Below are 14210 nucleotides of genomic sequence, written 5' to 3' on the forward strand. Positions count from 1 at the left end.
TAACGTAAAGCTTTGTGTACTTTATTCTAAACTCTCTAATAGGAGTTTTAAAACATAATGCAGCCTTTGCGTTAGCGTTTGTCACCACTGTGCATGGCGTTATGCGCTACCCTTAGGTGGGTCACCCGTTAAGTGACTGAAATAGTGTATGCACACCCAATGCATCTCTCCTGCGCACACCATCCAAATCTGCCTATTAACATCTCCACTGAAAAGCAACTGAAAATTCCGTGTCGGTACCCCGTTTAAAGAACTTGTGCTCGCAGGAGACGATCGGCGGCTAGTCAACGACCTCAATGATCTGGTAGAAACGCGCCCTGCTGAGCCAGTCATCCTGGGGGCGGCCGACCTTTCGGCACCTGATCTTCTCGCCCCAGCTGTCCAATGCTACCGGGCACAGGCTTTCCATGGTGCATGACCGTCGTACCGGCTGGACTGCTGCCCTTGAAAGCAGGGCCCATCTGGCCAGCGTGCGGTACTTCCTCAACCACCTGCTCGCCGTGCGAATGCTGCTATCCCTGCTCGACCCCGACATGGCAATACCCGCCGGGACTCATTGAGCATACTCGTTTGAACGTAACGTAACGAGAGAAAGAGAAAGAAAAAGAACTCTTTCGGATTGCGTTAAGTCTGAACAAAGCTACTTCTATCCTTTGCGATTGCGTTGGAATCTCCTGAGCAAAGCTTACTCCCATCCTTGGCTAAGGTTAAAACCTTCTGAACAAAGTGTGTTCTATCCTTTCGGATTGCGTTAAAAATCTCCTTAACAAAGCGTACTTCCACCCTTTCAAATGGCCCTTTTACAGTCGTGCTGTTGAGATGCTGCTAACACAATATCCATACAATGAAGTTTAAATCTTCAATGTTTAATGGGGAGGTAAGCTGGGTTGCATTAGTGTAAATATGTTAAGTACATACGTTGAAGGTTGGATGCCAACCACGGAGACCTCACTAAGATACATTGTTTATTCACTTGTACAATATGAAAAAATAAAAGCAATTTTATGAGAGAGGTTTTAGAAAACTCACTGGGTCCCATGCTTCACCTAAGATGACTTGAAGCAAAAGCCACCCGGTACAACCATAATTCATTATTTTTTGAAGTACCACCACAAGTCTGTAAGGAAATGTGCACCACTATGTAGCTAACAGTGTTGATGCTGTGTGGTGATGATGATGATTATTGGCTGAGACCTTTGTAACGGGTGAGCAGTTTAAAGCAATCACTTGTTACGCGCAATTCACACACGGTGCGACTCCTTGACCGCCTTAACACCTGTATATTTACAGGCTTTTTCTGAAGTTGTAAACACGGCGTGGTTCTGTGGTGGAATGCGTGCCTGCCACACAGTGTGCCTGGGTTCGATTCCAACGTAAATCCTGGTTTTTATTTCTCACTGTGCATAAGGTCACATGTGTTTTTGTACCGTACACCACGTTTTACTGGTGGAAATGGCTCCTTGAAGGTCCCACACCTTTTTTTCACTGTGACATGTGGATTCTGATGGTGCCCACTCGGCACTACTTATCAGTGAACTACACTGTATCCTAAGGATATAGCCCTTTGCAGACTTCAGCTTGAACTCGTTTAAATGAATGTCATCAGTATTTTATTTAATCTTTCACGCTCTTCAAGGATATCTTGTCGACACATCAGTAGCTGTCTTCGCACTTGCTGGCCTTGATGCACCTATGCGCATCAAAACTCTTTTAGAAAATTGTCATCTTGTAGAAATGTAAATAAAGAAAGGCACTCTGAGCTCATTTTGGGCTCTTCCAACAAAGCACGAAAATATTCATTCTTTAAACACGTCTTTGATGACACTCTTGTTGTTAAGAATCTCATCCAGTAGCCATCGGGGTCTTGGATGAAGGCGATGTTCTTCATTTTTCCTGCAGAAAGTGAGATGACATTAGAGTTCTCACCACGACTTATTGGGAAATGGTGGTTGCACTCAAGCCCTAGCACATTGCCAAGACGTAGGCAGCTGGACAAACTTAACGAGTCCTTAACCACCCCTCATGTCTGGGAAAAAGCACATGCAACAGAAAGCAGACATTGCTATGAACAGCTCAGCCAAATCTTGCAGCAATGCAAGGTGCCCTCTCTTCATATCCTGTACACTCTTTTTGGAGGGCCGTTGCACAGCAGATTGTTGATATTGCCTGATAGCCGACATAAAACAAGAGCTGCGTTTGGATCAGATGCACTTCTTGCCACGGGATGCTGCGCTCTATCATGATCTAAATTTACACAGTAGCTACACTATGCAACCAGGATCACAGGAGAGAGCAATCGCGTTTCGTGATTGTACGCGACACTGATCATCTGTGATTGCGAAAGCAATGAGAACCAGGCGTTCCCTTTGATATTTGTACATCCTGTATTTTGGCAGCTGTGTGCAACACCCGCATGGTCATAAACATCTCACCTTCGTGAGCTTCTTGACAAACTTGACGCCGCTTCTCAAACCGGGCGCACGCTTCTGCGACGTCGGAACCATGATGCCAATGTGGCCTGCACACCCAGTTGAGAGATGCTTTAATGCCAAGTTGGCATCATAAAAGCACAGTCAATTATAGTGATGTTATTTACTGACCGAATCCTCTAGGAGCAGTGTTCCCATTGTGATAGCCGCCCTCCGGATGATCCTCCCAGTTGCTGCAAACGTGGCATAAGAAATAGTGACTCATGTCTCACAATATGACTCATGCCCATGAGTAGGACTGGCCACAATGGATGCCATGAATGGTACACAATAAAACAGTAAGAGAACGTCTTGTAACATAAGAATAAAAGAGCAAGGATAACTGCTAGATGAATTTTTTTACAGGTCATATGTCAGCAGCAATACTTTCCAGACACAACAGTATGAAAGGCAAGCTTCTGTAATAGTAGGCACCACGTTACTAGATACATTCAGTTGTCAAACTCTCCGCTCCTCCATACTCCGCAGTGGCACCATTTCTGTGGCTTGTCGCCAGTGGCGGACTGTCGCATCGGGCTCCAGCCGCGCGGTGTTGTCTGCTCAGTGCAGGCGCGTTTTTCACTTGATAGCGCTATCTAAGTGTTTTTAAAAGTTTTTTTAGACACTTCCCCGTATCAGAACGCTCCTTCACTTGAACTTGACTTGCCACCGCCTTCACGCGTTTCGAACGCGCTGCCTTTTAGGCTGTGCCGGCAGCACAAACGCGTTTCGAACGCGCTGCCCAGGCGGTTGCAGTCAAGTTCAAGTCGAGGAGTGTTTCTGAATACGGGTTATGCGTTCACGGCTAGCAAACATGGTACGCTCTATTGCATTAAGCACGGTGACATGCAACATTTTTTTTCAAGTACTCATTAACTCCATTTCAAGCAGATCGATGTATTACCTCACTTGTTTATTTATTTGAATACCTGCAGTTATACATCCTGCAGGTATTTACATACATGCACTTAGTCTTTTAACAGTTAGACATCCACAAAAATTATGCACATGTGCATCCCAGTTGCTGACATCTCCTTTTCATAGCAATTTAGCACGCTTTCTTGCTGCTTTCACTGGCACACTAGAGTCTCGCTGCTGCGAAGAAACTTCGAATAGAAATGCATCCGTTGGTCAAATAAAATTTGATGATTCGCGCACTTAGCTCCTCAAAATGCTCTGTGCAGCCTACCCGAGTCAGAGAACATCCAGACAGCTCTCCCATTATAGTCCAGAACAAATCTCCGAACACTTTGTTACCATTGGTCCTTTTTTCAATTACGCGTTCAATGCCGCTAAGCATAGATGTCAAAGCACCTGATGGATGCTGCAGTGCACCAGGCACAAAGGATCGCATCTCTGTTAGCTGCTGCTGCTGGTACGTGGTTCAGATATACAAGTTGCAGGCAATCTTCACACTGGTGAACTTTCGCGCGCCTTCTTCACGACATAACCACCAAGGTAGTACAGCGCGCTTGCTTTCGCATCGTGCGGCAGTAACTGTGCTGAAGTGTATCAGCTGTCATTGGCTCCTGCAATTCTATCTGTGAAATGACCTTGCTCAGCTCTTCCTCCCGGCTGTCAATTCCTTGTCCGCACGTGGAACTGCTTTGTTCCAATCTGCGCGAAGACTCCGTCGGTCGGAGCGTAGAAAAAATGTCTGTCCGAGCTGCTTGCGTCCTTGCGGTATCCGCTCGCGCACCCCGGCACGCAACAAGTTGGCATGGTTCACCCGAACAGACGACACATGATGCGAACGCAGTACGAAACGCCCAAAACACCCCACAAAGCTGCGAAGGCAGATAGAACGTGAACACGCGAACAGATGACACATGATGCGAGCAGTACGAAACGCCACCACAAAAGCTGCAGAAGGCAGATAGAGAACGCGAACGCTTGTGCAGCGTTGGCCAGCGCGCGCGGTATTTTGAAGCCCGATGCGACTGCAGCGCCAAACCTAGCAAGTGTGTGGCGGTTCCGCGCAGTACAAGCAAGTTTGAAACTGAATGTATTCTAGTAACGTTGGTAGGCACTAAGCTGACACTCTCTTAATGACAACTGGTTTGGTGTTGGCGAAGATAAGCTGCGATTACTAGTTGGAAATGTAAGGAATGTGTTTAAAGACATGGATGAATGAACAAACAAGTCGCTTCGGTGCACTGTACCCTGACTTAATAAATTTATTGAAATCTTATTCACTTAAATTCAGCTATTCTGGTGATAAAACTGCAGATACAGGTTAATTCCATGCATTTTTTTGGCATTGCAGACTCTGTAGGCACAGAAGTTATAACTGTACTATGAATGGCTGATATTTTATAAAGGGGGCAGAAGAGAATATGACAGGAAGTTGATGTGCATGCAATCATGTGGCCTTTAACAAAATGCCACAATCGTGGCAGTTTGGGTGTGTTTGTAAGACATGACCAATAATGTTTATTAAGTGCACAACCAGACAAGGACGGAATAGAACACGCAGCGCCGGTGTCTTGCGTGTTCTTTTCTGTCCTTGTCTTGTGCGCTTAAATATTATTGGTCAAACATGGCACCTTGGAACAGCTCAATTTGTATTAGCCAAGTCGCAAAATCTGTCCTATCCTGCCAAGGTGGTTGCATTCGCGAAAGTTTATCTTGCACAAAAACGTTTCCTCATGGGCCGGTAACAGGCAGCCTTCCACTTGCAATGATGAGTGCCGTACAACGACCATCGATTCCTATAGCATGAACCTTACATAATTGAAGCAACACTGCGGGAATATTTGCAACGTTCAGCAACACTTCGTGATGCTAGGACGATGCTTACAGCACATCATTTTGTTGAATATGGGCACCAACGTGGCAGGTGTTGCACAATCACATTTCCTAACTGTATTCGGGTAGCGTATAGAAATGGAAACTCAGCGTAAAAATATAAAGATGTGCCCACTACGCTGTATAGTGTTTTATCTCCCCAAAATGGTGCAAGTGCTTCTTTCATGACGTTGCCCGATTTGTGCTTACAGGCATGACCACACGAACACTATATTGCAATATTCCAGACATGAGCTAAAGTATTATGGCCAGCATGTGCACGCACACAGCAGCATCGTTTTACATGTTATCTGTTAGAAAGTCTTCGATAACCCGATAACCTTCACAGAGTGATTACATTTAGTGTATGTCAACACGCCCTTGATTACATGTGATGTTATATCGAGAGATTCGTTATAAGTTATATCGAGAGATTCGTTATAAAGCGGCTACAAGGTCGGACATGTTGGTTTCGTAACCACAGTTTGCAGGCCCACGCGGAAAACACATTTTACGGTTGGAAGCAACGAATGTGCGTTATCTTAATAGCCCACATTCCACGTACGCTGGGACTGCCGGGTTTTCAAATAACAATGTCCTTGGCCAGAGCTTCGTAACTATGTCCGCAAATGTATCGTTATCGCGCACGCGCTCGGTGCATTCCACGACATATGCGTGTCAAGCGGGGCTGCGTACTACATTATCTTCATGTCCCACATTTTGCGGCATATTTTCCGAGCGCACACGCGCCGTTCGCAAAATACGTCGGCAAACTTTGCTGAACTCCTCGACTCCTCTCCCACTCGAAGCGCGCGATATCGAACAGAGGGCTCCGGCCAGACTCGCACATCCGTCAACAGTTGCCTGACGTAACACGAGCGGTATTTTTCTGCACCTCCCAAGTGTGTACGCGCTCCCAAACTTCGGCCGCGGGACACGTAAGAGGGTTTTTACCGCTGGACAAGCACACACACTCACTGCGTCAACTCGATAGTAGCCTTGCGGCCGAAGGCCCACTCTGCGCGTTCTTGCGGGGTTGGTCTTAGGCACCGACTCCTCGAATCCCACGAAGTGAGCGAGAACTTCATCTCGGGAAAGTCTAGCTTCTGCAGCAGCCTCATGCCGAGCACGCGAGTGTAGAAATCGAGCGATGCCTTGGGATCCCTGATGCGGTACATGGTCTGCTGCATGATGAAGCCCCGCGTCGACGGGTCCGGCTCGGAGCAACACTTCTCCGCCTCCTGATCGCTCAGGCAGCCGGACATTTTTCTCCCTATTATATTTTTTCTTCGGTGCGGAGCAGCAAATGGGAGCAGGAACACCTTGGAAAGGAAGCAGCCGCTGAATCGGGTGTAAAGACAAGACCTGGGCAACAAGTTCATCGAAAGGTACGGCGGAGAGAAGTGCGCCGACCGCAGCCCCCTCGACCGGAGCTCTTTTACGGCGCTAGTCGAAACACTGCGCTTTAAACTCCAACTCATAACGTAATTAATAAGGGTATCTCACAGAGTGTTGCGCCATCTATGTGCAAAGTAAACAACTATTAATTGAAAATAATTTTGAGTTAACGATTACTTTAGCTTGTTCTGATTAGGGTAGGTAACAAGGCAAGTTGTCTGTGAAAACTTGTGAGTTTACTTGTTGGTTTTCGAAACGCGGACTGAACCATCGAGTTTCTCACTGGCACGGCGCCGCGGCCCGGCGACGGCTTCCTGTGCGCGCGAGTCCGGCCTTCGCTGCAGGCAAGCGGATGGATGTGCGCGCAGTGGGGCATTATGGCCCTGCTGCTCGCCGCCTTTGCCGTCGCGCTCGCCCTCGCTTCGGCTGCGGGCCCACAACAGGTGAGACGCGGGTAGCGACACCTGGCACACTACTCTTCGTGCACGCAATCACAAAACGCGCGCACGTGCTGATCGTTTGACGAGACTGCGTGCCGCCTGTGCGCGTTGGTGCTGTGTGTGTATACGTAGTATGCTTTACCTGCTGCGCTTCGTGCATGAGGGCCTCTCACCGCGACAGTTGTCATTTCCTTTCGGCGTCACACGACACGTGACGTGCGGAAGGAGACGGGGTGATTAAAGCAGAGCGTTTTAAACCACAGCCCATGTTTACAGGTGGCTGAACGCGGCGATTTTCTTGCGTCTGGGCTCTAGCCGTTCTGTGTACGCGAGCATCGCGGCCGTGAGCGGTCATCGGCGGTAGAAAACAAACAAAAACAAACGGAGAAGTTGTTTCTTCTTTCTGCGAAACCACTCGATCGCCGCGAGCGGGTTCGCCGTTTCGGACAGCTCATATCTGTAGCGCCCCTTCGCACAGGTTTAACGCTCGCTATAGGCACCGTACAGTCGAGTTTTCCAGTGCGACGCAGCGCCAGAACGCAAAACCTAGCGGACAAAAACTCAATAATGAACGGGTTGCTCAAAATGGAACGCGATGTGCGCGTCTCCCTCTCTGAATGAGTGCGGACTGCGGCCGGGATACACGGGGGACGCGTTCGCGCGTCTGTTTTCTTGCGTGCCCTAACGGCCAATGCCAGTGAACTTGGGACGGGCCAGTGCGAGCAACGCAGCTCCCTCTGCCATGTACGGTGCCTATTGAAACAAGTGGGGAGATTCGTTCGCCCCCTTCATGGGTCGTTATATCTTTTTTTCTTTCTCGCCGTGCGCGTTTTAACGACGGTCGCTACGAAGTACAAGAGAGATGGTCGTGTCCCGCGGCTGGAAGTTAATTAAGGCGCGCTAGCTGCGTCGCGCTCTCCCACTCTGAATGGGTTCATATTGTGCGGCACGCGGTATCTAACCTTGAGCTTGGCAAGCGCGGAAAACCGAGATATGTTTTTTTGAGGTTGACACATTGCCAGCGATGCGAATGCCGGAACGAATTGACAAGTGCCGTACGTGCGTCGATGGGGTTCTCGTTTGCTTTAGTTCTTATCTATCGCAGTTCAGAATCCGCATTGCCATTTACACTGCTTATTATCGCTAAATTAAGGCCGTAAGTACCTCATGAAGCAGTTAGAGCAGACATTAAACTACCCAATTAATGCTGTTAATTGAAAGTTGCACATTGCTGTACTTTCTAGCTGACATCTTGTATGAGTGCTTACAGGTGCTACTCTCGCTTAAAATATGCTGAACTAGAGAAACACAAGATATTTAGACTACGAGCCCTCTCGTTATGCTTAAAAGTGTCAGCTGTTTCACCAGACACATGCATGCCAAGAATGCTGCTCAGTCGGCTACGAATTGCTCCTATGTGTGCCAAGCTCCGATGTTTGCTCAAGGACGGAGTCTACAAACAACACACATTGTAGCAATAGCATTGGTCCTCTTGGTTGACTTGTGAATTGGTGGAAGAAAGGGGACGTGGTGTTTGAAACTGTCATCCGATGCGTTCTACATTCAATATTCTACTTGTGTTATAGATGTTTCAATGCAGACACACCGTGTTGAAGACGGGAATGCCGACTTTCTAGTTACAAGATGATTAGCTGCAACAGTTCTGTTAAGTTCGTTGTCTACGGGTCGCCTCAAATCTATGCAAACATCAAGACCTAATAACCACTGTTGCTATAATAGAGAATACTTGCTGCAGAAGGCGCCTTGATCATTTTGTCATTTCATCTTGATACGATTTGCTCAACTTTGCTTAGTGCTAGCAGATTTCTTTTTATTTTACTCATCTTGCAAAAAGCATGTAGACTATAGGCTACATGCTATAGTGCACAGAGATTTGCAATACCATATTTTACATAGCTAGGTCAGCTGAAACTAATTTAACGACCTGTGGCGTAGCATGGCTGACTTGGAAACCGAGGCGCTGAAAGGAATCTCTGGCCAACTTGCAGGCCTTCAATTTGATAGAAGAGCACGAGTAGTGTTCGATGGACGACGATTTGGAGTGGCTTTTAAACTTTCAAAGCCAATTGCTTGTTTTGTACGCTTTGCATTCCAGTACCAAGGGCACACTGATGGTGTCGGCAGCATCCATCATCTATCTGTTAGAATAAGCTGTAACGTTGAGCAAGCTATAATTTATAGATTTAAAAATGAAATTCTGTGACAAAATTTACGCAGCTATAATGCAGCACAGTGCATGTTTGCAGTGCCAGGCTACACAGCTTTTTCAAAACTTTGAATGATGACCTTGCAGTTCAGGCTTCTTCAGAAGTTGCTTTAATGCTTTAATAGCAAATTAACGGTAAACATTCGGCAGAAGGCTGCTGTTTGGGTAATAGACTAACGGAGAAAAGGAGCAAACTCCAACCAGAAATTTGTTTTAGGATACCCGACGTTTCGAAGCCTGACCGGTTTCTTCTTCAGGGGTGAGAGACCCCGAGACGCACGGCGCTTATATACGTCTTCTTGCCGACACTTGTCGCAAGCCTTGACAGTCAGGGGGCAATGTCCCTGGTGCGGTTGATGTTTCCCGCTGTCTGTTGTATATGCCACGACTCGAGGAGGAGCCGCTGGCGCAAGCTGCTTTCTTGTTCCAGGATCATCGCATCGTCAGGACTAATGTGGTGGTCAAACTTCTCGCAGTGCTCCACCACTGCGCTCCGTTCGCTGTTCACTTGACGGAGATCGTTCTTGTGCTGCCGCATTCTTTCTCGAAAGTTCTCGAAAGTGCGTTAACAATAAAGTTCTTCAACAACAAATGCCTTTTTTTCACCTCGGTGCCAGTTTATCGTAGTTGCAGTAAATTGCTAGTTCAGCAGCTAAATATGGTTAGAGTACTGACATGAATTTTAAAAATTTTCGGGTTGTTGCTCTAAATGAAAGCACGGCTGTCGAGAACCCTAAAAGAGTGTCGTGGTGCCTGGGGATGCATTGCATATATTTTTAATACCGCTTCTTTCAACCAGCAGTTTCGGTTTCGTTTCGAGGGGCGGCTTCATAGTGACGTGTCAAGTCTGCCCGTGACGTCACGGGCAGACTGCAACCCACGAAATATGCACCTGCTGTCCTTTGCTGTCAGTCGAACGTGGTTCATGATGAGTGAACTATCGTCCAGTGCCTCCGAAAGCGATTTCTATGATTTAGGCTGCATGCAGAACCCAGATTTCGCAAACCAAGTGAGCTGACTTGTAACGTCATAGGGCTCTCCATGCGGTGAAGCTGCCTTGCAGATGCTGGGAGATGAAAACTTTAAAATCAAACTTAAATATTTATACGTGTTTCCTGGATGCGGTGTGGGGAGAGCGTTAACACTACATGCCAAGGAAACCAAAAACGTCCGTTTTGCTGCACTTCAAAATCGTGTCACTACTCCTTAATTGTATCTACAGGCAGTGTGAGAAGTTATGTCAAGAAGTCCATTATTTTGCTCATGAAAGTTCCATTCTCAAAAAGGAGTGGATCTCTGTATGTCTTGTTGCACTGATGTTCAGAAGTGCTGCCAACAATGATTCCCTTATTTTGAATTGAATTGAATTGACTTTTATTTGCAACAGTATAAACAATGTTGCGGACGAGTAGGGAAGAATGAGTGTTCTGGCCACCCTACAGACACCACTAACACAAACATTTAGTTTTCTATGTACATGTGAACCTTTGAACATTTTAAAGCAGAAATTCAATTATAGAAGGCTGTCGAGTAGTACTGTAAAGGAAAGTATGAATGTCCAAAGAGTAGGTGGGAAGGGTTAAAATACGAGGGTGGGGGGTGACACCAATATCGTATTAACTTCTGTAAGAGGCACATCTTTTTGTTTCTTTTTTTTTGTACTCTTTGCAGCAGGTGGCTGTGGCATAACCGGGTAGGTGGGTTGGGGGAATTCAATCCCCCCCCACCTCCCCAACTACCATCTAATATTACTACTGCTACTATGTTCTATGCTTACAATATTCTCAACTGCTCTGCAGGTGCCACTATGCCCGCCACCTACTGAAGAACTGCACCGGGAGCCTGTGTGCGCTCGGACGGGCGCACATACCCCACGCGCTGCGACTTGGAGCGTTCCCAGTGCGAGGGGAACTATGTGGCGCTAAGCCACACGGGCCGTGCACCGAGCAAGCGCAAGCTGCAGCCGCAGCACGTTGCCTGCTCCAGAAACAGCAGAGCATGCAGCAACCGGGCTCGTTCGTTCCGGAGTGCTCGCCGGACGGCGGGTTCGAACGTGTCCAGTGCCACGAGCTGACGGGATACTGCTGGTGCGTGGACGCCCAGGGCAGGCCCCTGGCAGGATCCTCGGTTCACCTGAAAAAGCCCAACTGCACGTCCCGGCGACAGGGTTCCTTCCAGCGTAGGGCCTCACACCAGGCGCCAAGACAGGTGAAGAACAGTGTGTTAAAGGGACATGAATGAGAAATACGATTTTCCTCGTATTAGTAAATTATAATTAAACAATACCGGAGGTATCACTTTTACCAAAAGAAGATACCCGGTAAGCAAAAAAAAGTGCAAAAAAGGAAAATACAATTGGTGATGCCGCTGTGAAGTTCCTACACCAGTTTGCCGTGACGTCATAGATTGCGATGCATTGTTATTGCGTTCTCTAAGCCAGTCATTCGTTGTTGAAATAGAAAATAAGTTGTTCATTGTGAAAAGTAGCACTTCTTTGGGCTAGTCTTGTATTCAAGTTCACGTCTACAGCATTCTGTGTTAAACATTTCAAAATAATTGACGTGACAGTTTTGATATCTCAGTAGGTTTTCTGTAGGGAAAAGTTTATATCCACCCATTTGTAGCAGAAAGCTGCAAGCAAATCTATGGTTTTCAGAAAGGGCTCTAATATGAGAAAAATTCATCCAGGTCGGGTGATTACACTGAGAGTAATCTGGGATTATGAAGTTTATAACTTAAAGGATTAAGATGAATAACAAAGTTTCATCATGATGTACCTGGCTGCTTCCTTCTTTTCTCAGGTTGTTCAAGCGTTGATCGCAGCCAGTTCAACCTCAACTTGGTGGGCATCTTTCAGAAGGAGTTTGACAGGCTTCCAAAACCTCCTGCTGGCAATGTCACAGGTATAACTGGTGCTGTGACTTTATTTTTGTATGCCTCCCGTATTCATTGCCATGAATGGTGTCTGTAAGGTACTAAAAAAAAAACGAAATGATCATAGTGAAAAAAGCAAAATGACTGAACCAATAACATTAATGAGAACTAACAGACAATAATGCCAAGGAAAGTATAGGGGACGTTATTTAGTAATCAGAATATAAATGGAAGAAAGTAAAGTGGACGAAAAGATAACTTGCGCCTGCATTGACCGAACCTGCGGCTTCGAATAACGTGTCCGATGCTCTACCACTGAGCTACGGCGGCGGTCATCCTCCTGTCCACTTTATGGGGTATATATGTGCATTTAAACCTAGGAGTGTTAGCGCCGATCGCAGCCATTGCAGCGAGTATGGAACACTCTTTTTCGGCGGCAAGTTATCTTTTCGTCCACTTTACTTTCTTCACATTTATATTCTGATTACTACAAATAACATTCCCTATACTTTCCTTGGCATTATTGTCTGTTAGTTCTCATCAATATTGTGTCTAACAAAGAAGAAACGAGCCCTTAAAAGTAATCTCCGAACCAGTAACATGTCACATCCGCAGTGGCTTCGACAGTGGCTAGGCCGTAGGGGCCTTCATTCCTTGGGAATGAAAAGTATCAGTCCTTTTTTTTTTTTTTTTTTGCTGTCCTCCAGCTTCTGTTATCCTGGTGCACGACAATCCCAATATATCCTCCCCAACTTTGTGATAACTGCACAAAAGAATGTTGCCTAGTTAAACCGAGCAAAGAATTTGTGTAGTAGCCACCTTTTTTAGACATCGGCCATGTGTCATTCATACACATCTGCTTCATTCCATAGGGAGCACACATCTGTTCTGTATGTATAACCTACCAAATTCCTAACGACTGATGTTTCCACAATGGTAACGTCTGGTTTCTGAATCTCTGTTCCGTGTTTTCCTTCAAAATTACATTCTGTGGCGATATTCCTTTTTTTTTCTGCCAGACATTTGTTTGACCCTTGTTTATGTACAGTGCTCGTGAAATGAAACCCGAACACCGGCAAGCCTTCGCAGTGGTATAGTGCACGCCGTCCAGTTATCACCATGGACAGGCGCGCATATGCGCAGTGCGGTCAACCGAATGCGCGCGCCTGTCAATGGTAATAACTGGACGGCGTGCACTGTACCATGCGAAGGCTTGCCACTGTTCGGGTTTCATTTGACGAGCACTGTACATTGTATGTCGTTACCAGCTGTAATGCACTGGTAATACACTCAAACCTCTGTATAACAAACACTGATATATATAACAAATGAGGATTTATAATGAAGTAAATGAAAAGTAGTCTTGTCATAGATAGTGTTATGAATATTCTTTTCTAACAAAGTTTTGGATCCAGTCAAATCTCGATAAAATGAATCTCAAGAGACCACTAAAAATCTTTCTTTGTTTTGAAAAATTTTTGTAGTAAAAATATCGAAAATTTGTGCTAAAAATCATAAATGCAACCAAAGGAGTCACCTACCTTTGCTGGGTAAACGTTCGCGATTGCGTTATTCTTTAATAATCCCTTCAAAAAAAGTATTCCGCAATGAGCGTATGTTTTCTTGAAGAAGACCGTGATCTTTGCCTGATAAGTGTCCGCTGCAGTGGGGTAGCGGTTACAGTGCTTGGCTGCTGACCTAAAGGTCGTGGGTTTGATCCCAGGCACGGCGGTCGTATTTTGATGGAGGCATATGCTAGAGGCCTGTGTATTGTGCAATGTCACTGAACATTAAGAAACACCAGATGTCTGAAATTTCCGGAGCCCTTCACTACGGTGTCCCTCAAAATCATATCGGGGTTCTGGGACGTTAAACCCAAGATAGTATTATTATTATTATTATTATTGTTGTTATTGCCTGATGGGTGCAGCTCAACTGCTGCTAGACGAACTCTTTAAAGTGCATATCCTTCTTGTGCACTTCGACACGTCGGTGTTAGATACCGATTCTTCGTGT

General features: G+C 46.2%; 1 protein-coding gene across 7 annotated transcripts in view; it reads left to right on the forward strand.

Moving 5' to 3' along the window:
* The window catches only part of LOC119374962 (SPARC-related modular calcium-binding protein 1), a 52219-nt gene that overhangs the window by 15786 nt on the left and 22223 nt on the right, over positions 1-14210 (forward strand). Inside the window, exon 3 of one of the 7 annotated variants that reach the window (XM_049420328.1) lies at positions 12122-12223. The exons of the other annotated variants lie outside the window; for them this stretch is intronic. Coding sequence (XP_049276285.1) covers positions 12122-12223 — 102 coding nt within the window. The remainder of the gene's footprint in view (positions 1-12121; positions 12224-14210) is intronic. 7 annotated transcript variants of the gene reach the window in all.

The sequence above is a fragment of the Rhipicephalus sanguineus genome, chromosome 11, assembly GCF_013339695.2.
Source record: "Rhipicephalus sanguineus isolate Rsan-2018 chromosome 11, BIME_Rsan_1.4, whole genome shotgun sequence".
Taxonomy (NCBI): domain Eukaryota; kingdom Metazoa; phylum Arthropoda; class Arachnida; order Ixodida; family Ixodidae; genus Rhipicephalus; species Rhipicephalus sanguineus.